The 26,397-nt window shown below is 44.1% G+C and overlaps 2 protein-coding genes and 1 long non-coding RNA gene across 3 annotated transcripts in view; 2 read left to right on the top strand and 1 right to left on the bottom strand.

The window, feature by feature from the left end:
- Positions 1-1,197: 1,197 nt before the first annotated feature.
- On the bottom strand, positions 1,198-10,914 carry SFRP4 (secreted frizzled related protein 4). Its single transcript, XM_048951030.1, has 6 exons — positions 10,353-10,914; positions 10,168-10,248; positions 10,027-10,092; positions 7,228-7,426; positions 4,666-4,729; positions 1,198-2,705 (listed from the first exon to the last, which is right to left on the bottom strand). The coding sequence occupies exons 1-6, from the start codon at positions 10,912-10,914 to the stop codon at positions 2,517-2,519; spliced, it is 1,161 nt and encodes a 386-aa protein (XP_048806987.1). The 3' UTR covers positions 1,198-2,516.
- LOC125695964 (uncharacterized) lies at positions 2,789-5,853 on the top strand. The gene is made up of 3 exons (XR_007378126.1): positions 2,789-2,924; positions 4,708-4,821; positions 5,583-5,853. It is a non-coding gene; the product is annotated as an uncharacterized LOC125695964 (long non-coding RNA).
- Positions 10,913-26,397, top strand: part of EPDR1 (ependymin related 1) — a 30,610-nt gene continuing 15,125 nt past the window's right edge. The window contains 3 exon segments of the mRNA XM_048952192.1: positions 10,913-10,944; positions 11,466-11,629; positions 11,632-11,893. Coding sequence (XP_048808149.1) covers positions 10,913-10,944; positions 11,466-11,629; positions 11,632-11,893 — 458 coding nt within the window.

The following is a 26,397-nucleotide window of genomic DNA, read 5'->3' as shown; positions in this document are numbered from 1 at the left end:
ATTCAGCATAAAGCATATATGAAAATGTCAAGGGATTTAGAAATACTGGGCTTGGTGCATCACAGTTTATTCCACAATGAAACACAAAGCTCTCTTTAGAAAATAATTTTAGCATTTCATTTCCCTGATACAGAAAAAAGTTCTAACAATTGAAAAATAGTACGTAAAGTTGGTATGGAGTTTACCTAGCTGTTCCAAAGGGTTCATTCAATAAACATCACCCCTGACTACATTCACCATGTTATAGTGAAATCTCATGGCTTCTGTATTTGTTTTTTCAGTCTCACATTGGTAGGACTGTGATCAATTTTCATTAATTACCCTTATACATATTTCTTGGAGTACTTCAAGTCGACATCAATAGGAAATCAAACTCCTGCTACACAATAGAAATATGTAGAAACTTTCCAATCATATTTTTTGTTAGACTGTGCTTACTTAAGTCATCACTGTCAAACTTGCCTAATGTAGCCACCTGCAGAAAATTTTTTTCTCATTTCATGGCAATTTATTATGTTCCATTTCATCCCACAGGGTTAAAGTGTTACCTATAGTCTGTATTCAGGAACCAAAGTTTGCGGTCTGTTCTTTCTGACATGTTAAATGCACACAGTTCTCATTATAGCCAATGAATCCAGTATGCACTCAGCATTTCTGGCACCTGGATTAAATTTTGCATCTTATTCTGCAGATGTTCCACAGAGATAAATTCTTACATCTGCTCAGAATTAGTAGGAAAGACCTACGTTCATATGATGACCTTTGCTTATTTTAGCCAACAGTTCAAAACTCAACCAACGACCACTGAAGTTGTGTAGATTTTTGTCCCCTGAACTGCCTTATAGGCCATTTAAAAATTTCTTTCTGTTCCATTTCTGTCCCTTTAAGCATTCTCTAATTAGAATTTACACCTCTGCCTTGTGTTAGCACATTGCTAAGTGTGTTAATGCTACTACCACAATCACTCCAGCATATTTCGTCTTAAACTTAATCTATGCAAATTGCATTGGAGTTCAGGTAGGGAAATAGATCAGTATACTGACATGATTGCTTTAAACTCTTTATGTTCACCGACACAGCTAGTTATTTTTCCTGATGTAGACCCTCTCTATTTTAGGAATATCAGTTTTGTTTTACAGATATCAGAAACACTAAATCTAGTCCTCAGTTTTGCTGCAGGAATTCCTGAAGTTCAGGATATCAATCATGAGCTCCCACAACGTCAGTGAAGGTGACCTCCTTATTTGCTGACAGAAGTCAGACTGCCATACTGCCATACCCAGGTAAAGCCTGGGCAGGAACAGCATAAATGCCATCTTGGTGTTATGTCAGTTGGATTTGTATCACCTTTGCTTTTTTTCATAGCTCACGCAGCTAAACAGGTCAGTAAAACTTAGTACATAAATATTAGCAACTGCTTTGTCCACAGCAGCTTGCAAGGCCAATGTTACTTTCCAGTCAGCAGAACTGAACCTAACCAACTGTTTTCAGAAGTTAATGAACAGGGACAAATCATCTTTCTTATTTATTAGTCTATTTATTTATTTGGTATCAAATGATAAAAATGATCCACGTGAACATGGAGCCACACGAAGCCCTCTTTTTCAATACTGTTCAGTAGCTGTCAGGTATGTTTAGAGCAATGCTTCTCTTCCAGTTTTTGTAACAAAGATATATTACAGCAAACATACATTATTTTTAAGAATTCTGCAGATCTGCTTCACTTTAATCCGTCCTTTTAAAAAATACTGATTTTTTTCAATTAGATGTTTAAATATATTTGAAATTATAACAACAGAAGACAGCCTGAAGTACAGTAAAAATAATAATAAAAAAATTAGTTTGCTTTCAAGGCATTTTTGCTACACAAAGTCAAAAACTAACACTGTAAGCATATTTCTGGCACTCATAAAAGTGAATAATCACATAATGCATACCCAGATGCTTATTGGTAAACTATGCTTTTGACTGCTCTGAGTAAGAGCTGTGACTCCCAACAGCAGATAGATTCAGCTATAGCAGCTGTCGCAATTACTGCAGCTCTCTGCCAGAAGTTACATCTCCCTGCTGCTCCTCAGCTGCCATGCTTCTCAGCTCACCACATTCACTCACGGAGTAAGCTGCCAACTAACACACCTTGCTGCAAAGTGCACTTTCTGAGCAGAGAAGAGATGCCTTGTGCAGCCCTCCCAACCTCTGGCAGGGTAACAGGGACACAGAGTTAAAACCTCTAGCAGCCAAGACAGCTCTACCTAGAATTGCAAATGAGAGCCCTAAGATAAAGCTCAGTCAGACTGTCTATGCCTACCACGTATTAGTGCAAACCTACACTCTGTGGCTTGCAGTGGCTTGAAAGGAAAAGCAAACCTTTACAAGTAAAGTGCAGCAAAAACGTCTATGTAGAAATGGAGTTTCTAAGTCAATGAGTTCTGGATTAATAAAACATGCCACTCAAGCCAGACTGCGACCCTCATCGTGTAAGAAAAATCTTTCCTCTCTTGCCAGAAATGTCACACTCATACTTTTTTAGCATTCGTTTCTTTCTGGCCATTTCTCGTTTTAGTGGCCTTTTTGGGGCCGCTGACCAGCGTGTTGGTGTTCTTGTTTGATGGCTTTGAGGCCCCGCTCCGACCGCTGCGTCCTGCATTCTGATTCTTACTGCGGGCTGTTCGCTGCTTTTGCTCTTGCAGTCTCTGTTCCCATCTCTGTGGAAAGGCAGAAAAAGAGGGAAAGACATTACCAAAAATAATTACATCTATCCAGAACCATGGATCTCACAGCTCTGTGCTCTGTCCTGCAGGGCCGTCAAGCTCAGTATGTAACAGCTGGCTGTAGTGGAAACCTGCCACGTGTTCTTGGGTGGAAGGATTTCACAGTGTCAGCTGATGAAAATGACAACTGCACATCTCTCCTGTGTGCTGCCTGTGAGTGTTCTTCTCATTCCTTTCCACAAATCAAGGGTTTTTAAAGTGCTGTTCAGTGGTTAGGTGGTCCAAAATATGGAGATCTGCAACACTGCAGAACTCTTTTACCTCTAGGAACAGAAACACACTTTAAGAAAAGAGAAGTAGACAGTAGAAGCTGGAGAAAGTCCTCACCTTTTCTTCTACTAATGCACTTTGTTGTCTGAAACTCCCAAAGAAGGGGCTTTGCCCAGTGATCTGAGCAAAAGCAATGCTCTGCAGCTTTCCTGTTTGATCTCCCTGCACTCACCTTGTTGCTACTCAGACTCTCAGCCTGGCTAGAAAAGAGACCAAGCCATGTGGTGGTTATGTTAACAGATGTCTTTTGTGGTTCAGAGACAACACAAAATATTCATTTTAATCAGCAACTCAAGATAAATGTTGGATGTAAGCCTTCAGAGACAAATGATGGACTTCAAACAAATCCACTGCAACGCCTAGCTCCATACTGACTACATTCATGTAGGCAGAGTCACCATAGACATCTCTGTCAAACAAAAACTATCAGCAGGCATTTAAGTGTGTATCACTCAAACACGTTTAAGGGAGGATTTAATTTAGGAAGCTACCAATATCAGAAGGAAGGACATACGCTTTGAGATGAAGTCTGCTTTGCAGCCGTGCATCTATTTTGACTGTCTGAAAATGAATGTCCAAACTGGTTTCAAGCTACAATCAGAAATCACAAAATAGGGCAAGAAGCCCACTAAAACACATGTACCAGCAACTGGTCATTAAGTTTACACCTATGGGATTTCAAGAATCCAAGTCACATATCAGTAATCTCCCAAATCCTGCCTGGTTTAATCTGCATTGCAATATATTTATTTGTTACAGTCTTAAAGTTTTTGGTGGTTTTTTTTTTTTTCATGAACAGGTTTCACATGAGTAAGTGAGGAGAAAGGGGAATGATGAAAGCATCAAGTACAGGTGCCTGAAAGAAATCGGTCTGCAATCTGAAAGTTTCTACAAATGAATATATTTTTCCTCCTCTCTTTAATTAAGGAACAAACACCTGTATGTCTTTAATGCTCTGAAATCTTTCCTGAATTACAGAAATCTCTTTCATCTCCACAAGTGCGAGGAAGAAGTCAGACACTGTCTCTATTATAAAGAGTTTACAAGCAGGGGGAGATAACAACGATTAGACTTTTTCCTCCAGTGTTCCTTGAAAGCAGCAGGGGAAGCACAGTACCTGCAGTAGGTCTTTATCTGGATGTCGCTGCTGAGTAGACTGTGTCTCAGGATTGCACTCATCAATGCATCAAAGCCCTTTCATCAGATGCAGTGGATTTTAACTACCCTTCTTACCCAGTATGGATTCTATATTCACCTGCTGATCACCAGGCAGCTACTTCACTAAGCAGCTATATTAAGGCAATGCTCAGAGTCATTGTTGTAACATGAGTTCACACAAAGATCAGACAACATCCTGCTCAGGGACACTTGGCAGATAAAATAGAAGACTTTAGAGACTTTAAAATTCTAGACTGCAGTTTTCAGATTTTCACTTGCATTTCTATATAACTATGTATAGATAAGCAGTCTGATTTTTGGAGGTATTAAAGCACTGAAGTGAAAACAATAATACTCAGAGGTGTTCTGCATACATAAAGTACAAGTTATTAAATGCTGAAAAATCCACAATGGTGTTTAGCTTTTCAATGAGAGTATTAGCATTCTTTTCTTCGGTTGTATTTACCTTAAATCTTTTGTTTAGTTGATCCTTCCATTTTTCAACTAGACATCCATCAAGAAGCATCAGCCTGAAAATCAAGAAACGAGCAGTTTTGGTTTTGATTCCTGAGAAATCATTCCAGATGGTTTAACACTGACTCACACTGCAATGAACAAGCAGGTATTGATAGTTTCTGCATACAGGAAGATGGGCAGAAATGCATTTCAGAGCCAAAGCTGCAGTATATAAGTAGTACTGAGAAAACATTTTGAGCTTTTTGTCCACACCTGCCGCTGTCTCCAGGGGAAAAATTGTCCTGCCTTGATTGCTGTTAACAAAAAGTGATGAGTTGGGTAACGTCCTATGAAACTGCTTAAATGCCTTTATCACATAGATTTTTGCTTATGTCCAATGTGTGCGTGTGCATAAATGAGCACTTTAATGTATTTCTATGAATGTATTTGACTTCTTTGTCAAATGTGTTTCTTTGATGAAAACAAAGCTAGGTTTACATGCACAAGTTAATACAGCTTTTCTGACAAACACAGGTAACACCACCTGACCACTTAAAGTTGTCTCCTCTGCTATCTACTGATATGTTATGATTACATTATTAATGTGTTACCTGTAATTAATGAGAGTTTTAAAGTCAATTTGGAACAAGTATGGGTGTTGGTATTTGTCTACCAATTAATTCTGGCCACCTCCTGTATGAAAATACTGAGTCTAGATATTATAAAATGAATTCAACAAAAGTGTAGTTATTAAATGGTCTATGCCTTATAAGAGAGTTTATTCTGAAGCATACCTTATGAATACCAAGGTTGAAACAACTATTTTAGTAAAGAAGGGATGCTGGAGTTTCTGTATTTTCTCTAGTAATAACTATTCTCAATATTTTCTTTTTCTCTCTCTCTTTGTTTTTGGTTTTGTTTTTAAAGTCTTGGCACTTAATGTGTTCCAGTATTATTTCCCTGCTGCTAGAAGACTCCCTGTAGACATCAGTGTTGGTGAAGGCATTAGAACAAGCAGAACATCAGATCAGCAGCTGCTGTTCAAACCAAGATAGGAGTGAAATTCTGATCCTACTTAAGGGCAACCAGTGTTTTGCCATTGACTTCAGGAAGGCTGCAGCTTCCACCCATTTTGTCTCTGGCATTCAAGAAGTTGCTGTAACTCAAACCTCTCCATTTACATACTGTTGAGTTCAACAGGAAACACATAAAGTAGCTTATGCTGCTTTTGCAAATCTATATGAAATAAAAGCCATTACAAAATATTTAGCAATCATTGTGTTTTCTCCATAGTAAAGGAGAAGATGATGAGGACCTTCCACTCCCGAAATCTCCTTTCTCTAAGAACCTGCTGAGGATTCACTCCAGCAAAGCTCTGCAGCTCAGAGCAACCTGTTAGCTATCTCAGTCATGCTATTTCTACGTGGCACAGAGCACCTCTCCATAAACAAAGCTGACACAACTAGAGGGTTCTAAATTAATCTTTGTGAAATACTTCCAGATTGGGAGTGGAAAGGTGCTGTGTAACAATAACATGTTTGTAATAATTAAATACTTGTAATAATAAAAAAACTTGTGGGCCCCTTAGCTCCCCCGAAAACAGCTGTAATAATAAAGTACCAGATGGCAACTTAAACAAGTGTTAGAAACACCTGTAAAACCCTCTTAAAATATTAACACAAAAAAAAAGGTTGAAAATGTGGATATGGTCCATTAAGTTCTGCACGTAGATGTTTTATGATCCTTACAGCAGCACGTTCTGTATGTTCTGTCAGCAGCCATAAACAAAACCAGCTTGTACACTTCACAAACAATCTTACCTCCGACCCACAGCATGGAGGCACACGTACCAATCACACCACAAGCTGTCCTACTGGTATCATTGCTACCATGGCTTCGAGGCGCTAATGGATGGGACATTGCCTCAAAAACCCAAAAAGAAAAGCACGCTGCGGTCCACTGCTTCCTCTCCTCCAGATCAGCATGCTGGATTTCCTTCCATGCCTGGGGCTAGGCTGACTGCCAGAGAAAAGGTCTGGTAAAGTCAGTTTTGTTTTGACTTTTAATCATACAGCAGAACTGGCAAGCTGCTCCGAGCTTATTTACTTTTCATCTGCCATCCGGGAGGCACAGCTCCAGTGGCTGCAGCTTTGGCTGGTCCCAGCACAGCTGTGGGACAAGAAACATCTCACTGATGGCATCAGTCCGAAGCCTAGACAGGCCAGGGAAGAAGGGCTGGCTCTGTGTCCTGTGGACTCCCTTCCCCTCCCTCGAGACAGAACTCTGCTTTCATCTGAGCCACCCCACCATCCTACCAGCACGGACCACCAGTGGGCCGGCAGAATGTACCTGCTGGAGTTGCCTGCACTGTACCCAGCAATTCGCCACCAACACCCAACAAAACCACAGTTTGTGGGTTACAGGCGAGATTCACTAAGTGGAAAAAGTCAACTGCGAAGGTAATTGCGCCACGGAGGTGCAGTATTGACAATAGATTTGCCAAGTGACCAGAAAGGGAGCTGTGTTGCCCTCCTTCTCTCCCGTTACACTCAACCACGTCGCAGGTGCCCACCTGGAGCGCCACTCGTAGCACATGATAAGGACGTCCTGCTTTGGCTGCAGAGGTGGGCACTGGCAGGATGAATTGGTCAGGAGAGGCACTTGGGACTGAGTAATTGGCATCGAGGACTTCAGGATGTCTTTTACTTCAACCACAGTCGTTATCTCGTTGCAGTTCCCCCTCTCCACACTTTTTACTTTCGCGTGAATGACTGCAAGTAGAAAAGCAGTGGCGTAAGAACAACAAACAGTCTCAGAAATTTAAACACCACCTAAAATTAAATAAAACACATTAAACTGAAAGCTGTTGTTTTGGCTGTGAAACTAGAGCTCTTTCTTCATGTGTGGGCACATACAGTGGCTTGGAATAACAGAGGACTGATCCCGATTTTGGTTTTCAGCAGGACTGTTGACAACTGTGAAATGAAACATGTGCTTAAAGCTCTGCCAGATCAGGCCAGGCGACCTAGCTGGGAATCACAAGCACAGGCAGCTCTTTTGAGTCAGCTGAGAGCAACTCCTCACATACATTTGGACTGTTCTACATCCACATGTTGCTGCTCCCAATTACACAACGGATTTAACCTCACAGATGGTATGCAGCCTTATCAATAGCAAAGCCATTGGGTCAGATCCAATAACTCACATCTTCTCTTAAATAGAAGAAAGGAAGACTTAAAAGAAGTGAAGAGGGTTGGGATTTCCATGCTGTATTAATAACTTTTTTCTTCTTTTGCATTCAGATTACGTACCAGCAGTAACATTCTCATATAAAATAAAGTCTGAAAGAGGTTCTTCTGATTCTGGATGCACAAGCATCCACACTTTCACTGAAGAAGTCCACACATCCACAAGGCTAAGGAGAAGTTCTGCAGATGGCTCTGAGGTTGATACCTGACTGTCTTTGAGTCTGAGCAGGCTGGGAGTATCTGCCACTGCCCTGTGCTGAGCACCAGATGGCTGAAATGGAACAAAATGAGGGACTTTGTCCCTAGGAAATGTCAAAATAGTGAAAATATCTTATTTTCAAATGGTCCCACCATTCTTTTGTGAAGAAGAAAGAGAGTTTCAGCTTTAGAGACTCACAATTCACTTTCAAGTCTGTTCAAAAGCAAATTGCAGCTCCCACACAATGGGGACTGTTTTGAAAATATTCACCTATAATATTTATTAAAAAAAAAAAAGAAAAAAGGTGGAATTTTCTGTACTGAATGCAGACGTCGGCTTCATATTGATAGCACAAAAGACATATGATGTACAGAATGATTTCTGAAAACATTTTAAGATTACACCTACCAAAACAGCCATGGGCCTATAATCAGCTATGGTGCTCACTGTTTTAACAACTAAGAAACGTTCTGACCAGCTAGAAATACAATTTGTTGTGAGTATTACTTTAAAGCGTTTCAGGAAAATGTGGTTTTTATTTGCAACTTGCTCTCCCTTCTCTCCTTCCTCAATCCCTCTTCCATGTGAACATGCCTATCTGTTTTCAAGGAGGCTGGATACAAATCTACCTCTCAGCAACAAAACCTTGATTTTACAAATTCAATCGAATGAAATCCTTCAATCTTTCCTAAATTTTGGAATCCAGCTCGCAGTTTTTATTCATGTACCACTCCCACTGAAGCCCCTGCAATGAGAAGCCCCTGCAGTCAGAATTTGGGTGGCTGACGCCCACATTTCGTGTCAGAACAATCATTTTATATCACTTTGTTTACACACACTTCAGAGCAGTGTGAAAATTCCTTGTCCCACCTGAACACATCCTTACGGTGTATCAAGACGGGCTGAGGAATTACATACAAAGAAGATATCATATAAATCAACCAAAATGCCCTGACAAGAAAGTCTGCAATATCCTTTTTAACTTAGATCACAGAATCATGGAAACACAGAATGGCCTGGGCTGAAAAGGACCTCAAAGATCATCTATTTTCAACCCCCCTGCTCAATTTGATTACTCTAACCAAACTAACTAGGATTTTTTTTTTTCCCATACAAAGAAGCCAATAACTACAAACTTGCTTTCATTTGCTATCAGACAAACAGGAATCAACTACATATAACATCTCTATTGTAAGATAATTCAGTACTTCCCTCAAAGAAACAGCTTTCCCGGAGAAAAAGCCCATAAATTGCTAAGCCTGGTACCGCATATTCAATTCACTATTAACAGGGACTTTTCTATTGACATTAAAGATGTTTAAGCTGGTATGAAAACAATATTAATTACTGTTTCTCTGGATTCCCAGCAGCAGAAAGCCCATGGATGGGATAGGAGGGCAGGGGGTGCAGTGAATACTTACTTGTACAGCCACAATGTCATGCAACCAACAACCACCAGCCAACTCCTTGTCTGGCTGCTGCAAATTGTCACTGAATTCAGTTAACCTGTGACAATTCCCCACAAGATGAAGCTCTGGCTAGCAAATAAAAGCATATACACGAGTAATAAAAAAGTTTTACCTTGCTGTGGCTTTGTTTACATTTAAAAGCTCTATTTAGGTAATAAATCTGTTAATTCCAGCTGCTGGACAAGCACGGGAGCTGGCCACACTCATCCATACTCAGTGGAGTGCCCTTTGCAGCAGCAAGAGCTGTTCCTGCAGGGAGACCTGTTGGTCCTATCATACACTACCGAAATCCCACTCTTCCCCAGAAAAGTGGGAAACATCTGTGTGTTGGTCACCGCTGCCCATGAAAAGTGTTGGATGGAGAAGCCTCAAAACCCGTGGTTTGGAGATGGGGCCTGGAGAGGGGGCAAGCACAGGGGTGGGAAGTAGAGCGGGGCAAAGCCTGCAGCACTTACTGTAGCTGTAGTTCTTGGCCAGGTAGGTCGACAGCGTAGGCTTCGTCTTTTTGCACCTGCATCGCTCTTCGGGGGGAGAGAAGGGGAGCGGTTACGGGGTGCGGGGCGGGAAAGGGAGGTGGGGAGGCCCCCCAGGCTCACCCTGGCCGCGGCTCCTGCACTCGGGCTGCGGGGGTCTGTCCGGCACCAGCACGCCCTGCGTGAAGTCCGTCCACTTCCCATCTGCAAACAGAGGGGCTGTCGGGGGGGTGTCGGGGCCGGGGGGTGCCGCGAGGTCAGGGGCCGCCCCCCGCCGCCCCGCCGCCCCTGGCCGGGCGCTCACCCACCCTCGGGCAGGTCGGTGACGATGGCCTCGGGGGAGATGCAGACGCCGCGGTCGTAGACGGGGAGGTCGTCGCAGGCCAGGCTGTCGGGCCAGCTGTGATTGTAGCGACGCATGATGGGCTCGCAGCCGTCGCGGGCGCGCTGGCAGACGGAGCGGCAGGGCTTGATGGGGTCGTAGAGGAACTCCAGCGTGCAGATGGGCGCGTACATGGCGCAGAGGAAGAAGGAGAGGACCGGGCTGCAGCCGGTGCCCACTAGCTCCTCGTACTGCTCGATGGCCAGCACGGCGTTCTCCTGCGTGCTGTGGTGGAGGTGGTTGGGCATACGGGTGATGTTCCAGGGCATGGGGCGGCACATGGGGATGCGCACCGCCTCGCACGGCGCGCCCTGCGCCCGCGGGCTCACCCGCAGCCAAAGGGACACGGCCACCAAGGCGCGCAGCATCCTCCTCCTCCTCCGCCTCCTCCTCCTCCTCCGCCTCAGCCGCCTCCTCCGCCGCCGCCGCCGCCGCCGCCGCCCCTGGGTCCGGCCGCACTCGGTGTCGGGAGCGGCGCCGACAGCCATGGAAATCGTGGGACGGCATTTATACCGGCGGTACGCGTGACGTGGGGCCGATCCGCTCCCCGGGCAGCCCCGCCGCGCCGGAGGGGGTGTGCGTGTGTGTGTGTGCGTGCGTGTGCACCGTGACATCACCTCCACCGCCGTAATCCCCGCCGACATCACCGCGCCCCTCTATCGCCTGTGTAACGCGTTCCTGGACGTGGAAGTGTGTGTGTGTGTGTGTGTGAGGGGACGAACCCAAACAAACGCACACGCGCCCGTCCCCTGCGGGCCGAGCCACGCGCTCCCCTCCTGCCGTCCCCCAGCGGAAAGTTTTGGTGCGGAGCCCCGGCAGCCTCCACCGGGATAGGAGGAGCACGCGGAGCGTCCTGCGGCAGGGGAGAGCAGCGGGAGCTTTGTGACAGCGTCCGTGGGGAAATACTCCGTTCCCTTCACGCAGCAGCCGCCTCGTGCCCATGTAACCCCTGCTGGTGGCACTGGGAGCGTGCCCACGATCGCCTCTCAGCTGCGAGAGGACGACATTTTGTGTGTGTGCGTGTATGTGCGTGTATAAGTGAGGGGGGACAGGGTGCCCGCCGGTGCTGCCGGGATCCCCAGGCGACATTTTGAGCGCGTGTGCGTGCGGGGCACGCGCGGCGCACGCAGCGCGCAGCCGGCGCAGGCGATGCGGGCCGGGTTGGGGGCGGGCCACCCCCGCCCCTCCTTCCCTCGGCTCCCCCCGGTTGCCGTGGCGGGCGCGCAGTGCGGCGCGGAGCATGGCGCCGGCGGCGGGCGGGCTGCTGCTGCTGCTGCTGCTGGGCGGCATCCCGGTGCGCGGCGGGGCGGGGGCCGAGCCGTGCCGGGCGCCGGGGCAGTGGGAAGGGCGCAGCGTGCGCTACGAGCACGGCACGGGCCGAAACACGCGGGCCGCCGTCTCTTACGACGGCCTCAACCAGCGCCTCCGCATCTTGGAGGAGAGGAAGGCGCTCATCCCCTGCAAGAAGTAGGTGGCGGGGAAAGGGCCGGGGTCCTCCTCCTGCCCCCCGGGGCCGGGGTCCCCAAAGGCGCGCGGGAGGCGGGGCTGCGGGGGACGTCTTGTCACGGGTGAGGGAGGGAAGGGGCTGCAGCAGGCATCCGCGCTCCGTGTGGGTGTGCGTGCAGGGATGGACGTGCTGACCGCAGTGCTTAGGGATACTGCGCGCCCCCAGCCCTAATATGCACGGTGTAATGTAAAAAATCACCCTTAGGGCTAGGAGAGACGCTGCTGGAATAATGTAATTCGGGTAAGTTGCTAGCAAGCTTGAATCACGTTCTCTGCGATTCCCCATTGCTCCAAACGCGAGCACAGCTCAGGGGTGAGCACGCAGCCGGTACCCGTGCTCACTGCTCACACACTCTGCACGGGCTGCCTGGCCCCGCAGGACCTCCCTGTTGTTAACCTTGTCGTTAAGCTCCCTGTTGTTAACATTGGTCTCTCGGTTGGGTGGCAAGTCAGTGCAGGAAGAAGCAGCCTGCAGGAGGGCCTGCATCTCCTCAGCCTGGAGCCATGGAAACTGTGATCGGGCCCTGAGTGGCGGTCCTTCTGTCACCGTGCTGAGACGTACCAGCCCACAGGGCTGTCACTCTGCCTCTCCCACCCAAAATTGTTCAGATAACTGCATCAGCTTGGGAGTAAGCCAAGGTGCGGAGCAACCCAAAATTGCTGTATCATCCAACCTGAAAGTTTTCTGCTATTGAAAGATCAATATTCAGTTTTGCTCCTGGCTTCTTCCTGCCTAGATTCAATCCCTTACCAACACGACACGTTCAGTGTTTTCATTTCTCAGAAATGCTCCCCCACATTCCTTCTTCTCACTCCTTGAGGCTGTCAGCCTCAAAACAGTTTTACACGAGTCTCATAAAATTCACCTTTCCCCATAGTTTTGGGTTTTTTTCCCTTTCTTACTGTTTTAAATAGGAACTGTATGAAGAGTGTTAAAGGCAGGATACAGTTTATTGGTGTTCTGCTGATGTACAATGCGATCTGACACTGTCCCTATTCCTGCACCCCTTCTTTCGGAAGTCCTGGGTTGACCTGTGCATTCAACAAGCATAAAGCTTCTCTGCAAAGCCTGATGCGAGTGTTCTCTAGCTTCTGAGCTGCACTGAGCTCATTTCTTCAGGCCTGCGTTTATTTTATTTGAAGACTTCATTTTAAGATGAACTAATTATTTTACATTTTCCACTCGGGGCCAGATTTTGGCCTCTGCCAAGATCAGCTCTCATTAGGCTTTTGACAAATATTTGCTCTGGACTCTGTTTTGTCTGGGCTGATAGTGCTAGCGCAGGGTGCGGTGCAGACAGGTGTGCTGGCAGCTCACTCTGTTGGTTTTGCCTGCGCTGGTTTATCATTGCAGACAATCCCTGACCTCAGGCATCCCCACTGTACTGAGACCCGCCGTGCCTTCTGGCATCCAAAAGCAGAAGGTGGTTTTGTTAGGAGCGTGGCTCACGTCAGCGCAGGGTGTGACCCTGCTTCCATCCGAGTCAGCAGGAAGACTCCCATTGATTTTAGTGTGCGTTGGGTCAGATCTGGGGCTGACAGCTTCAGCTCATGTCGGACACTGTGAGTCATAAGTCGAAGCCTTCAGAAGTTAGAGGCGAGAGGATTTATCTTGGTTTGGAGGAAAAACTTCTCTCCTACTCTGCTTTGATGCTGGCAAGAAAAGAATTACACTGAGGCAGTGACTACAAAAGCATCAAGAAAAATAGTGCTTTCTTTATCAGTATGAATTTCAGTATGAATTCTCACAGATGCATTTGCTCCTAAAAGATACAATAATCAAGATTGGCCAGAGACCAAATTTCTATGCAGTGTTTTCTGAATCTTAGAAATGTGGCCACAATCAAACACAACTCTGTTGGAGTCACTGAGGTTGATGAGGCGCACACAGATCTGCCTGTGTCAAGTGGTTTGCAGGCTCCTAACCACCAGAAAACCTAAAAGCTTCAATTTTCCATGTAGATGTACGTTTCAAATTCATGTCATTTGCTTTGTGGCATTTTCATACCTACTTCCACCCCATGTTCCTGAAAAGTAACCGTAAGGTAAATAGCCCATCAGTGCTTCATCAACATCACTTCTTTACCCACCAGTTGCCTCATGAGTACCCGACGTCCAATTGCTGGGTTGATGGAGGCTGTCCTCTCTTCTCTGCTCACAGCTTGCCTGAATGGCCACCGTGTGGTTGTTTCAGCTAGCTAATTGGTGTTCCCATGGGTAGTGCTGTTGACTGCTTGTGCTGCTCCTTGGAGCTTAATTAACTGCTGATTATGATCTGAGACTGAGATTTTTGGAGGAAAAAAATCCAGCTGGATTCGTTACTAAACTTTCTATTTCACTTCTTTTGCAGATCCAGCCTAAGCTACACTCTGCATCTCACTGTGCACCTTCCATTTTCCCCAATGTACCTTGTCCCACTGTATCTTCCCCCTTTAGGATGAAATTTGAGAGACAGGCAAGGAGGACAGTCGTTTTGGGTGCTGTTGAGCAGCCAGCTGATATTAGGAAATAAGAAGACACAAGGAGATTTTTATTGAGTAGAAATTGCCACTTTGAAGAGGTCATGCCAACTGAACTTTTCGGTGTTGTGACATGAGAGCACTTGGAATGGTTGCCTGAAGCCCTCAGGTGGAGCTGTGACACAGCACCTGTTAAACAGAGTGATTTTTAATTCTTTACTGTCTCCTGTGTGGAGTTACTTCCCCTCTGTGTATGAATTGCACCTTGCTCCTGTCCAGCCCTCTGTAGACCATGATCACTGAACACTTCACAGAGCAGGCGGTGATCTCAGCACAGCTTTGCTGTTGGGTGTCAGGCGTTTGCTTTGTTGCAAGCTGAGATCTTACTGTGGGTTCAGATTTGAATGTGCTCTCACTGCACTAAGTCCTGCCACTACCAAGGTCTCAACCTCAAAGCCTGCTGACAGCCCTGTGGCTAGTTCCGTTCTTCCAGAATGGCACACGTTGTGCATCATCCTTCATCTTTTTGGAGAAGCAGAGCAGGAAATTTACATCTTGGCACTGCTGAAGCCACACACGAGGATTGGTGCTCAGCTAGGATGGAGGAAGGCATGAGGTGGGGACAGAGCCAGAAAACACATCAGTATTGTTTGAGGGCCAAGCTGTTACATGCTGCATTCACAGTGTTTCACCTTTAGCTGCCATACTGCTTTTTGCAGAGTGATTTTCAGAGGAGGAACAGTTTGGCATATAAAAAATGTGGAGGGGATGAAAATTTTTCCATGTTATCAGCAAATCACTTGTAGGAAGGAAATTCATTTCTCTCTTCTGTTCTGTGGACCGTGTGCATTTATTGTACACTGCCCAGCAAATTGGGATACTTTTGTAATTGAGACTGCAATGCTTTATTGTCTTAATAGCACAACTGCAGAGTAGAAAAAAAAAAAAAAACAAAACAAAAAACAGACCAGAGGTATGTTTGTTTAAAAACAGAGATGCATGGTGGTATTTCTTTAGTTTTTAATGTAATTGCAGAAGGCAAGCACAGTTTTGAACAGAATTGATTCACTTGGCTGCAGAAGCAACAGAGTGACAGGGCTGTGTGTAGAGAAATGCATCCTTTGTTCCTGCAGGCTGTTAGCATGCATGTGCCAATCCTGTCCTTGACTGGAGAGAAGCACCATGTGATCAGGTGAAATGCAAGAGCGTCTTTCTGGAGAAAAGATGATAACTTCTCAAAGTAAACAGCATGTGAGCACGTGCGTCTGACTTATCTCAAACTCACTCCGAGTTGCTTTAGGATATGTGATTGTAAAGGAAAAACCGGTGGTGTGTGACCTATTAAAATCATATAATCCATCCGTTCTGTGGTCATTATGGTGACTCAACAGGCTAAGCATTGACCTATGCCGAGCGACTGCAGATTTGTTTCCCAGACTTGGTTTTGGGAGTGGTTTCTACAGCTTAACGTTTAGGGGAATGACATACGGTCATGGGTAAAACTTTCAAAGTTGGTCAAGGGACTTGGGAACCCAAACCCCATTTTTTAAGATTATGTAGAGTGTGCAAACTTAAGAGACCCTTAATTTGCAGTGGAACAAAGAACTGAGATTTCAGCAGTTTCTCTATATCTAATGTGCATTCTTGGGATCTAAAATGCTTCCTAAGCGGCTGTGTATGTAAGTCGCTTTTGAGAATAAGAGCTAAGGGAGGATATTCGAACCCAAGTTTCCTTTTGTCCCATAGAATCCAAATTCTTTCAGGTGCCCACTGCTGGTGATGGGTGCAAATCTGGATAAAGGATCATGGCTACTTTTGTTGATGAGAGGCATAAACCGTTTTGTTTTCTAAGTTCCCAGTGCTGTCAGCCCCACTATTCATTGTTGCAGTTGTGCTGAGTGGGAAGAGATGAAAGAGCCATTTGGAGGCGAAGGTTGAATGTCTTCAGATGTTGAGCTGCAGTGCTAACAAACAAGCGGACTGTATCAGAAGAAGCCGGGGGCTGTTGCCTTAGCAGTGGTTTTGCTGTCTGCTGTTTTATGCTTTTGATAATTTCCTTGGACTGTAACATCTTTGTCAGAGTTGTATGAGAAGAAAAGAAAAAAACAAGGGAAAGCGAGTTTGAATAAAGCAATTCCACTGCTTGAGATGGTACATTTGGTGCAGTGTAGTGTTCTCAAAACCCCTGTTTGTCCTCTGTACTGTGGAGCTGTTTCATATACTAACAAAACACATCACCGACACCAGCTGCAAAAAATAAACTGAAATCCAGGATCCAGAACCCTTTAAAACTGGAAAGAAAATGCAGATAGGCAATGTCTGGTGATCTCAGACTGATAATTCGCCAGGGTTCTGGTCAGTGTGTTTAGAAACCATGCGATGCCAAACATTCAGTGGGGTTGTTGCCACCTATCAGTAACAAATAGAGTTGACTGGATGTTCTTAAAAAAACAGTTTATCATCGTGAGCTTTTATTTTTCTAAAAACCACTGTTAAATGATGGCCACTGGCACAGCACTGCTGTTGATACTTGCAGATGTTGGCTTACATCCTTATTATTCATCTGAACTCTTTAAAGTTAGGGGAGGGGATGCATCCTTCCTCTCATCATATCATAATGTGTGTTTGCAGTGTCCAGGACATGGCTGCTTTTGTAGTGTTAGACATGACAGAAAAAGCTTTAACCTAAATCAATTATATATTGATTTATATTGACGATATTATATATACATATTTCTGCAACTTGAAACAGAGGAGCAGATTGCAATCCGTTCAAATTAAGGGTCTGGGTCTCCTGAGTGTAGAAGGACCAAAAAGTTAAAAACTGTGTGCAGGAGTTTGGTCTGGTATGAAGTGGCTGGTGCACGATCCCAGGAGCAGGTGGTAGGAGCTGCTGCTGCTTCTGTGAATTTAGAGAGAGCTGTAGGACCCTACAACACACTGAATATTTTGGACTCATCGTTTGTCTTCCGTGTACAGTGGAAATGTATTTCCTTAAAAAAAGAGAAGGGTTTTGACTGTGACAGCTGCATGTGTTACAGTCTAAAAGATGCTGAAAAGCTGAAGAGTTTGTGTTAATGGGCGAAAGATCTTTTCGTGACTTCTTGCTTGCTTTTGTAACACAGAGCTGCAAGCTTAGTGAAGTCAGTGAGAACTTCCTTTGGCACAAGAATCACATCCTGGAGCTTTACATTAGACACACATTTGTAACATGCGTGGGATGGGAGATGTATAGAAGAAACAAATTTGTCCGTTTCCAAATCAAACTCAGCCTCAGTTCCTGAGGTTGATCCCCGCTGCCAACAATGAAACCATCGTTCAATCTCTAGTCCTGTTGATGACAGCAATGGTAAAACTGTGGTGGACAGCTTTCAGTCTTGTGTCATCTGAGTGCAATGGGAAGATGTGGTGATAAAACCTGTGCCTCTGAATGCGGTCCACTCCCTCTGCCAGAGCTTCCAAGGATAAATTTTGGTAGGTGATTGCCAGTTAGAGGAGAGGAAGTGTTTGGGGGGGAGGCAGGATGTTTTAATAAAGTACAAAATGCTTTCTCCCTTTTTTTTTTTAATCTTCCCCACATTTTACTTTGCAATCCATTTGTTTGCTAACAAGCTTAATACTCGTGCTGTAGTTGTGATTGTTTAGCATTGCTATTGATTTGTTCACGTGATGAGAATCTGTGAGAATCTCTGGCTCCAGCTAGAGAACTGATTTGTTTCACATATCGACAGTTTAGTCCATTTAGTAACTGCATAGGGCAGGTTTTTCATCTAGAGTGTGTTTTCACAGACAGGTCAGAGGAATGGTAGCAATTTATGCTGTTATTTGTAGTCCAGGTCATGAGGTGCTGGGAAATTGCAAAGTAGGATTGATATCTTCCCATCCTCTCCACTCTGCTGTGGGCTGATCATTCAGTTTCACAGGATATGACAATTCAATCACAGAAAGCACAGCGGCATCGCGAACAATACTCAGTCATCCAGGAAAAGTGTTGAACACACTTCTCTCTCGTGTGATATGCAGGAAGGTTAAATTTAAAGGAGTGTGAGCAAAGACAAATGTGTCACGCTTCCCAGTTGTAGGAAAGATCAGGAATAAGGGTTGTGTGAATCGATGTGTACGTTTAGGAGCTGATTCAGTGTTAGGGACTGTTGGCAATACAGTGACGAACACGATAGAAAACAGGTTAGAAATTCTGAGCTCTAACTATAATTAATGCTTGGGGCCCGATAGTTTTTTTATTCTTACATTAAGGACAGGGTTCTCTTTTCAAGCCAGGTTCTTCAGCATCAAATCAATGTAAGAATCTGAGGAGAGAATCTTCTCTCTAGCCTCTCACCCTCATGCTGCTCAACTCCACAGCCTTCTTCAGATGACCTTCAGCTTGATTTGCAAGGCATCACATGCCTGCAGCTTGCCAAGTTCTCTCTCTCAAGGTATTTTTACCTGTTGCTCTTCTTTACTTGAAGGGGAAATAATTTTTCTTCGGGGTGTCTTTAAGGTATGGTATAGTGCCTGGCGTGCTGGGGAGGTGTGAAGTCCTCATGGAACAGAGCCACATTGTGCAACATTCTGGCTCTCCTAGAATGAGGAGCATTATGCTGCACAACATTGCATAACCTGAGCATAACACTGGGCAGTGAAACCTCTCCTCGCCACTGCCAAGCAGACCTGTTTATTTCAGTTGTTTTTGTTTACTGCCACATTTTTAAGGTCCTGAGGGAGATGCATGTATGTTGAGAGCAGAGTTTAGGTTCCATAGGAAACTTTGTCCTCCCACGGCTGTTTTCCCAGTAGTGTGGTTGCTTTCTGATATCTGAGAGCCACAGGTCAAGGACAGGGTTTTCTGCCAGGAGTTCTTTCCCATGCATGAAAGAGCAGAAGGCTCAACATGTGAGACAATCCTTGTGCACAGCAGCGTATTGCCTGCCAGAGTTGGTACCTGTTATACTTTCATACGCAGGAGCAAATTAGGGGTTTCCAACAGCACCACAACTGTCCTTGTCCAGAAAAATAAGCTGTGACATGTGGTGCTAAGAAAGAATCAGTTGTTTCCATCTGAACGTGTTTTCATGTTTTTGTAAATGTGGATCCTTGACAAACATTTATTTGAGAATCAATTTAATCACTTTTTGAAGGTTATGTGCACATATCTGGCTTTGTGTCTCTCTCGATTATTAAAAGATGCATCCCTTGTGCCACAGAAAGTAAACAAGGTAATGGTAATTTTTGCAATTCTTGTTTTTACTCTGATAATTTTATTAGCTGTGTTCATGTGGTCAATAAGACTTGCTTCTGTAGCCTAGCAATGGGCATATTTCTGCTATTTTAGATTTTGTTTTCTAATTCTCATGACTTTCTGAATTTCTGGCATCAGAACATGAATTTGGCAGGCACTTTCTTTTTGTACAGTACTCATACTGTAGTCATTACAATTTTTCAATCATTGACTATTAAGATTTCACATGCCTCAGGATCTACATAGCTGTTCATTCCATGAAAGCCTATTTAATCCCTTTCATGAAATGTAATTTACCCTCACGTTCTAGCATGGTCTAGAGTGTATTTTGTGAGCCAAATCCAGCCCAGAGGGACTCCCAGCTCAATAGTTCCATGCTGCTGTGATTGTTTTCTGACACTACTGTACTGGAAAAGTAATGCAAAAGTCACCATAAAGGTGTGTGGATGCACACTAGATGTGTATAGCATGCTTCTCTTGCATATGGAACAACTCAGAATTTAGTAATCTTTTGATAATAATTTGTCTGTCAAAAAAACTTGGAGACTTCAGCAATTAAGACAATCTGGATTATTAGATGCTGTGGATATACTCAGATACCAAACCAGTCTAAATCTGGAGCCTTCTGGATATGTCTTTAAATAAAAATGTGTTTCAAAACTTAATAGAAATGTTTGGCCCAACCCTTATGTCCCCAAAGAGCCATCTAAAGGCTACAGGATACGTAAGAACACCAAGGTTTTAGAACTATGGAGGAGTGGTAATCACCTTGATTGCTGCCTGCTTTTGGATCTTCGGAACTTCTAACCCAGTGCAACAATTTTCATCTAGCTTTGCTGTATTTGAAACTGTGTTTTAATGTGAATAGTCCTTAAGTTCATTAAACTTCATTGTCCTTCTGAGCTGGAAGGTAACATTGCTCGCTTACTGGATATTTTATTTTCTACATGTATTATGTATCCGGAGGACACTGTGACATTGTGACTGAAGGCAAAAGGAGGCACAAGACCAGAATTGCAACATGCACTGCAGTGTCGCATATTGAGGCTACTTACGATGAACCTTGTTTCTTTACCCCATTAAAAAACGAACAACAACAAAATCCACTGTGATAAAGCTCTGCGGAAGTGACCTTTAGGTCACTTGAATAGTTCAGAAGTGATGCATCCAGAAATGGCTTTACTTGTTGGTTGACTTCTTGTGTACTAAAATGCTTCTGGGAATCTGCATCTTTATAGCTACTGCCAAGGATTATTTCATGTTTTTGAGTACATGTTCAAAACACACTGTCAACATCTTCCATAAAGTTAACATTAAAGAAGTGAAAGTTGTATGGTATCTGTAACAAATTCCCTCAGTTGCCTATTGCAAACAAACTGTTTTCTAATTGATATTTTTTTTTTTTAAAGAATTAATTTTCCTTAAAGCTTTAATGAGGTAAAAAAAGGAAAGTTCCCTCAAACCAGTACTGCAGAATGGTAGTATTTAGCAGTGGGATAAAGGAGAAAAACCTCTGCTTTTGTCCTGCTCTGTTCTTATTCTGTGACTGGGACCAGTTATAGAGCAGAAATGCTGTGAGACCCTTAGAGCAGGGTTTCATCTGATGACCATATCTGTTAGATCTGGTACTGCCATGCTTAACAAGCAGTTTGTTGTCCTCCTGTCATTTCTTTATGGGAGTTCAGGGTAAGGTTGCTACTTCATCTGAAAATCAGGTGGCTCAGCAGGTGAGAGCGTTCCTAAACATGTGGCTCACTTGCATTTGCATTTGCTATTTTTTGGCAGGAGTTTTGGTGAAACCCTGCCCAGGAAGGTTGGTGCTAGGTTTATATTGTTACAGTACCTGGAGAGCTGGGAGTTTCACAGGATCGTACAATTACAGAATGGTTTGGGTTGAAACCATTTAAGGTTCATGACCTTAAAACTCATCCAATTCCAACTCCCTGTCTCCCCCTACACCACGTTGCCCAGGGCCTCATCCAACCTGGTCTTGAATACAGCCAGGGCTGGGGCATCCACAGCTTCTGTGGGCAGCCTGTTCTCTTTAAGTAGTCTGTCTGCATGGATACCTTGTTGTTTCAGAAAGGAATGTTTCTGAGAGGGAATGGCTAGGTTATCCAGTAGTTTTCAGAGCTTTGTTGGCAGTGCTAAAGACTTCTAAACAGTTGCATGGTTCACAGAGTTGATGCAATGAGTGCAGCAAAGTAAGGTCTCATTTTTTATTCTTTCAGTATCTCCTACAACCATTTGCAACTGTGGTTTTATCATATTCAGATACTTCTTTTTTTGCCAGGAAACTTATGATTCTACCATACTGCTAGGCAGCCAGCACTGGAAAGTTTATTCATGCTATGCAGTTATGGTAATTCTCAGAGGATGTTTATTATTTGGAAAAGGGAGTTCCATACAGGATGAGGAATTCTTACTACAATTAGTTCTCAAATTAATGTATCACCGCTTTATGAGATCCAGATTTCTTGGCCTGCATCTTCTGTACAAGAATCTCATATCTTTATTCTTGTCAGTGGTGGCATCAGGGGACTAGGAAGCCTCTATTTATCATGTCAAATACCTGTACACATAAACACAAAAGAATCTGCAAAGTGAGACCAGTTTGTTACCTTGCCTTTCTCAGGAAAGAGTGAAGATTGGGTAAGGTGCTTGATAAAGTGTGGAGGTGTGGTGGCTACTCTACTTTTTACAGAGGAAAAGATTGTAGGAGACAACAAAAAGGGGCAAGGGCAGGAGAGAGGAGTCAGCCTTAAGTTTATTTTTCTTGAAGAGTGAAAATGCAACATCAAACTGCCTCAGCATAGCAAAAAAGGAAGGATTTGCCATTTTATTAACTTGCTCTCCTGGGCCACCTGTCTCCAAACCCAAGTGTAAGCATCTAGATTGTGATTCTCTGTAGATTTCTGTGTATTCTTTGGATTTTCTCACAGTTCTGATTTGCTACAGAACTTTTAAGAGCAGAGGTTTTCGCAAATATACCTCTTACACAAGGTATTTTAAGTTTGTAAGCCCTTACTGTAAAGTAATCTAGTTTTTGGGGTAGAAAACAATTACACAGGGGTGGAGGCAGAATTGGATGTAATTCATCACATTCAGGGTACCCACTGTATAGTCAAGCAAGGTCCAAGTGACACACAGTGGAAGGAGGGCACAAGCTGCTAATGGAGGCAACCACCAGGTGTTGGTGCCGTGTCTGCTCAGCTGAGCCTTAGAGAATGTATTTGTAGTTGGTCAGCTGGGAGGATCTCAACATTTATTGCTGTTTGGAATCCTAACATTTGTCTGAAACACAGCTTGGTTTGCTGAATGTCCTTCTTCTGAAAGAGTGGAAAAAGTCACTTAGAAAAGCACCTATGTCTCTGCAGGGTAGGCATTGTAACTGAGATGCTTATGTGCTGTAGCAGTAGTAACTACGTTGTTCAGTATGTTCAGTGTCTTCTGGGTTATTTCTTTTACCATGGAAGTATTCTTCAGATTTCCAAAATTCTCGTTCCTCATTGGCCTAATGAATGATGTGCTGGTTGCAGTTTATAGCTGCAGTTATAAGCAGTCTGCTCTTGGTGATTTATCCTCCAGAAGATTTGAGTGTGGTTTGGACTGTGAAAATCCATAGATAGCTTTTGCATTTTAGCAAATGTCATTTAAAATCTTAAGAAAGCAGGAGAACAGTATACATGTGATGTTTGCTGAGAATTGTGTGTAATATCTGAACAAGTATCAAATACATAGCCAAAATTTTGTGTAAGTCATTATTAGCTGAGCTGTTTGTTGTAGAAATGAAGCTTGTTGCAGCTAATCTTAGCAGACTGGATACCACCACATTCATTCTGCCTTGTGATATGCCTGCAGTTTAGAAGGCTGAGGGCAGACAGTACCAACACTGGGCTTTGTTGGCATAGAAAGCCTTCTGCATCCTCATCTTCTGCTTCTCTGGCTGCTGCTGAAGGAGGTCTGTCTCTCCCCAGGTCCATCAACAGTGTTAACACCATATGGAGAACAGTTATTTGTATTTTTAAAACAGGAGTTATTTTATAATAGTATTTATTAAAGCTGTAGTAATGGTAAAGGAAGCTTGTTTTTATATAGCTCAAAGAAAACTGTGGCTCCATGCCAGTATAATATAATACGCATGACGCTGGGCTGTGTGTTGGGAAAACACCCCAAAATGAGGCAGATGTACCTGTTTGCTAAAGACTTCAGTGTGTATTCGTGTCAGATACTAAATGGTAAACCTATTTCTGTCATGTTTTACTCAGCATGAGTAGTCTAAACATGTTCAATATGTCTAGTGACCTTTCCCTGAGTCATGGAAAACTTTCAGCAGTGCCAGCGCTGTATATTTATACCGATATTATTTACAGGTCTTGTCCTTCTTGCTATTGGTTCTTAGAACTGCCCCTGAATGAAAAATAAATATGGCAGGTTTTTAATACAATTAAAATGGCTATAGACTTTCTTAAAAATAAGAATGTATTCTTAGCTGCTCTTACTTTAGCTGATTGCTTTGTCTTCTGGAATTGTTGTTTCTACGATGAACTGACTGATAATCTGCAAATTCTGTCAGTATGCTGATGGTACCCTCAAGCAAGTACTCAACAGTTTGAAGAGAAGGGTTTTGGAATGCATGTTCTTCTATTAAATATTTCTATATTTGCAATCCAGTTGATTTTAGAGCCCTGTCTGCGTAGAGCACGTTGGTAGGTTGTCATTTTCAGCATTATGTTTAAAGGTAGATCATTATGTTGTTCTGTTGTGTTTTTTTCAGATGAACCCACCAATGATTCTCACTCCTGTAATTTCCCTTCTGTTGTCCCAAAGTACCACTTCCTTAAGATATTGTTCAGAGGAAGCTTAAGATTGATAGGATAAAACAAATCAAATCAAGCTGTTCCATGTGTCTACCTCTGAGCGCTTTGTGGCCACCAGTTCCTTTTTTGTTTCTTGCAGTGCATCATGGATATTGCTTATGGTCTCCCTACAGGTAAAACATGTGATAACTAACTGCTGGAAGCTCCTCACGTAAGGTAGAGAAATTGCAGCTGTAATAATGAGAAGCACAATAACTCAATAGAGAACGATAAAATAAATCAATAATAGTAATAAATAAGTAAACCGACAGTTCTGTGATGATGAGTTTTAACAAGTAGTTTGGACTTTTCATTATTCCTTCTGAATTCTAAGCATGCACCACTTGAATCTTGTCTCCTCAGACCTGATTTTAGACTGTTTGTGCAGGTCTTTTGACTCATCCAGTCACTGGAAACAATGAGATGGAGAGATCATAGAATCATACAGTCCTTACAGTTGGATTGCTGAGAGGCTGCTGCAGCCTGGCTTTGGATGTCTCCAGGGATGGGGCTCCCACCACATCTCTGGGCAAACTGTTCCATGCCTCACCACCCTCACTATAAAATACTTTTTCCTTATATCTAACCTAAATCTACCCCCCATAAGTTTGAAACCATTTCACCCTGTTCTATCACCACATAACCAGCTAAAGAGTTTGTCTCCTTTCTTATAGCCCCTGTTTAGGTACTGAAATGCCACTATCAAATTACCTCAGAGCCTTCTCTTCTCCAGGCTGAACCACTTCAGCTATCTTAGCCTGTTCTTGCAGGGGAGGTGTTCCATTCCTTGGATCACTTTTGTGGACCTCCTCTGGTCTCCAACAGGTCTACGACTCTCTTGTGCTGAAGACTCCACATCTGGATGCAGTACTCCAAGTGAGGCCTCATCAGCGCAGAGTAGAGAGGCAGGATTCCTCGACCTGCTGGCCATGCTTCTTTTCATCTGGCTATGGTTGGTTTTTTGTCTGCACGGGCACACTGCTGACTCATGTCCAGCTTGCCATCCACCAGTGCCGCCAGGTCCTTTTTGTCAGGACTGTGTTCTATCCTTTCTTCTCCCAGCTTGTATAGGTAGTGGGGATTGCTGTGAACCTGGTGCAAGACCTTTACTTGGATTTGTTGAACCTCATGAGGTTCTCCTGGGTCTGCTGCTCAAGCCTGTCTTGGTCCCTCTGGATGGCATCCTGTCCCTTGGGCTTGTTGCCTGCCTTCCACAGCTTTGTGTCATCCGCAAACTTGCTGAAGTGCACTCCACTCATCACTGATCTCAATCCAGACATTGAGTCATTGCCCACCACTCTCTGGGTTCAGTGCTGCAGCCAGTTCTTTGTCCATCAAACAGTCCGCCCATCAAATCCATATCATACCTGTCTCTACTTCCACTGCCTGTGCATCTTCTTTGTGATGGGGATCATCAGTTTGCCCAGAGAAACTTTGGATGCCCCGTCCTTGGGAGTGTTCAAGGCCAGGCTGAAAGAGGCCCAGGGGAACCTAATCTACTGGGAGGTATCCCTACCATTGCAGGGGGGTTCATTTAGATGATCTTTAAAGGTCCTTTCCAAATCAAACCATTCTGGCATTCTGTCCCCAGGCTCACTGTGAAATAAGAGTGGAAGCTCTATCCTCTGCAGAAACCCAGCAGAGAGGATGGGCAATCACTACCACTGCTTTTGGGAAGACTCAGAAAATTTTCACCTAAGTCAGTCATACAACTGACAATATCAGAACCTAGTGATGAAACTCGCCTGTTACCAGAAGAAGGAAGCAGCCATCAGTGTTCTAAGATCAGCTACGCACAAGGCTGAGAAGGTCTCTGAGTTGCCATAAAACCTGTTCCTCCTTGGTGGAGAAGGAAAGCCTCATTCAGAATGTCTGTGACCCCTGCTTTTCTTAACACTTCTCATAAAA

The sequence above is a fragment of the Lagopus muta genome, chromosome 7 (genome assembly GCF_023343835.1).
Source record: "Lagopus muta isolate bLagMut1 chromosome 7, bLagMut1 primary, whole genome shotgun sequence".
NCBI lineage: Eukaryota > Metazoa > Chordata > Aves > Galliformes > Phasianidae > Lagopus > Lagopus muta.
Note: the sequence above shows the minus strand (reverse complement) of the source record. Positions and strands in the feature narration are given on the sequence as shown.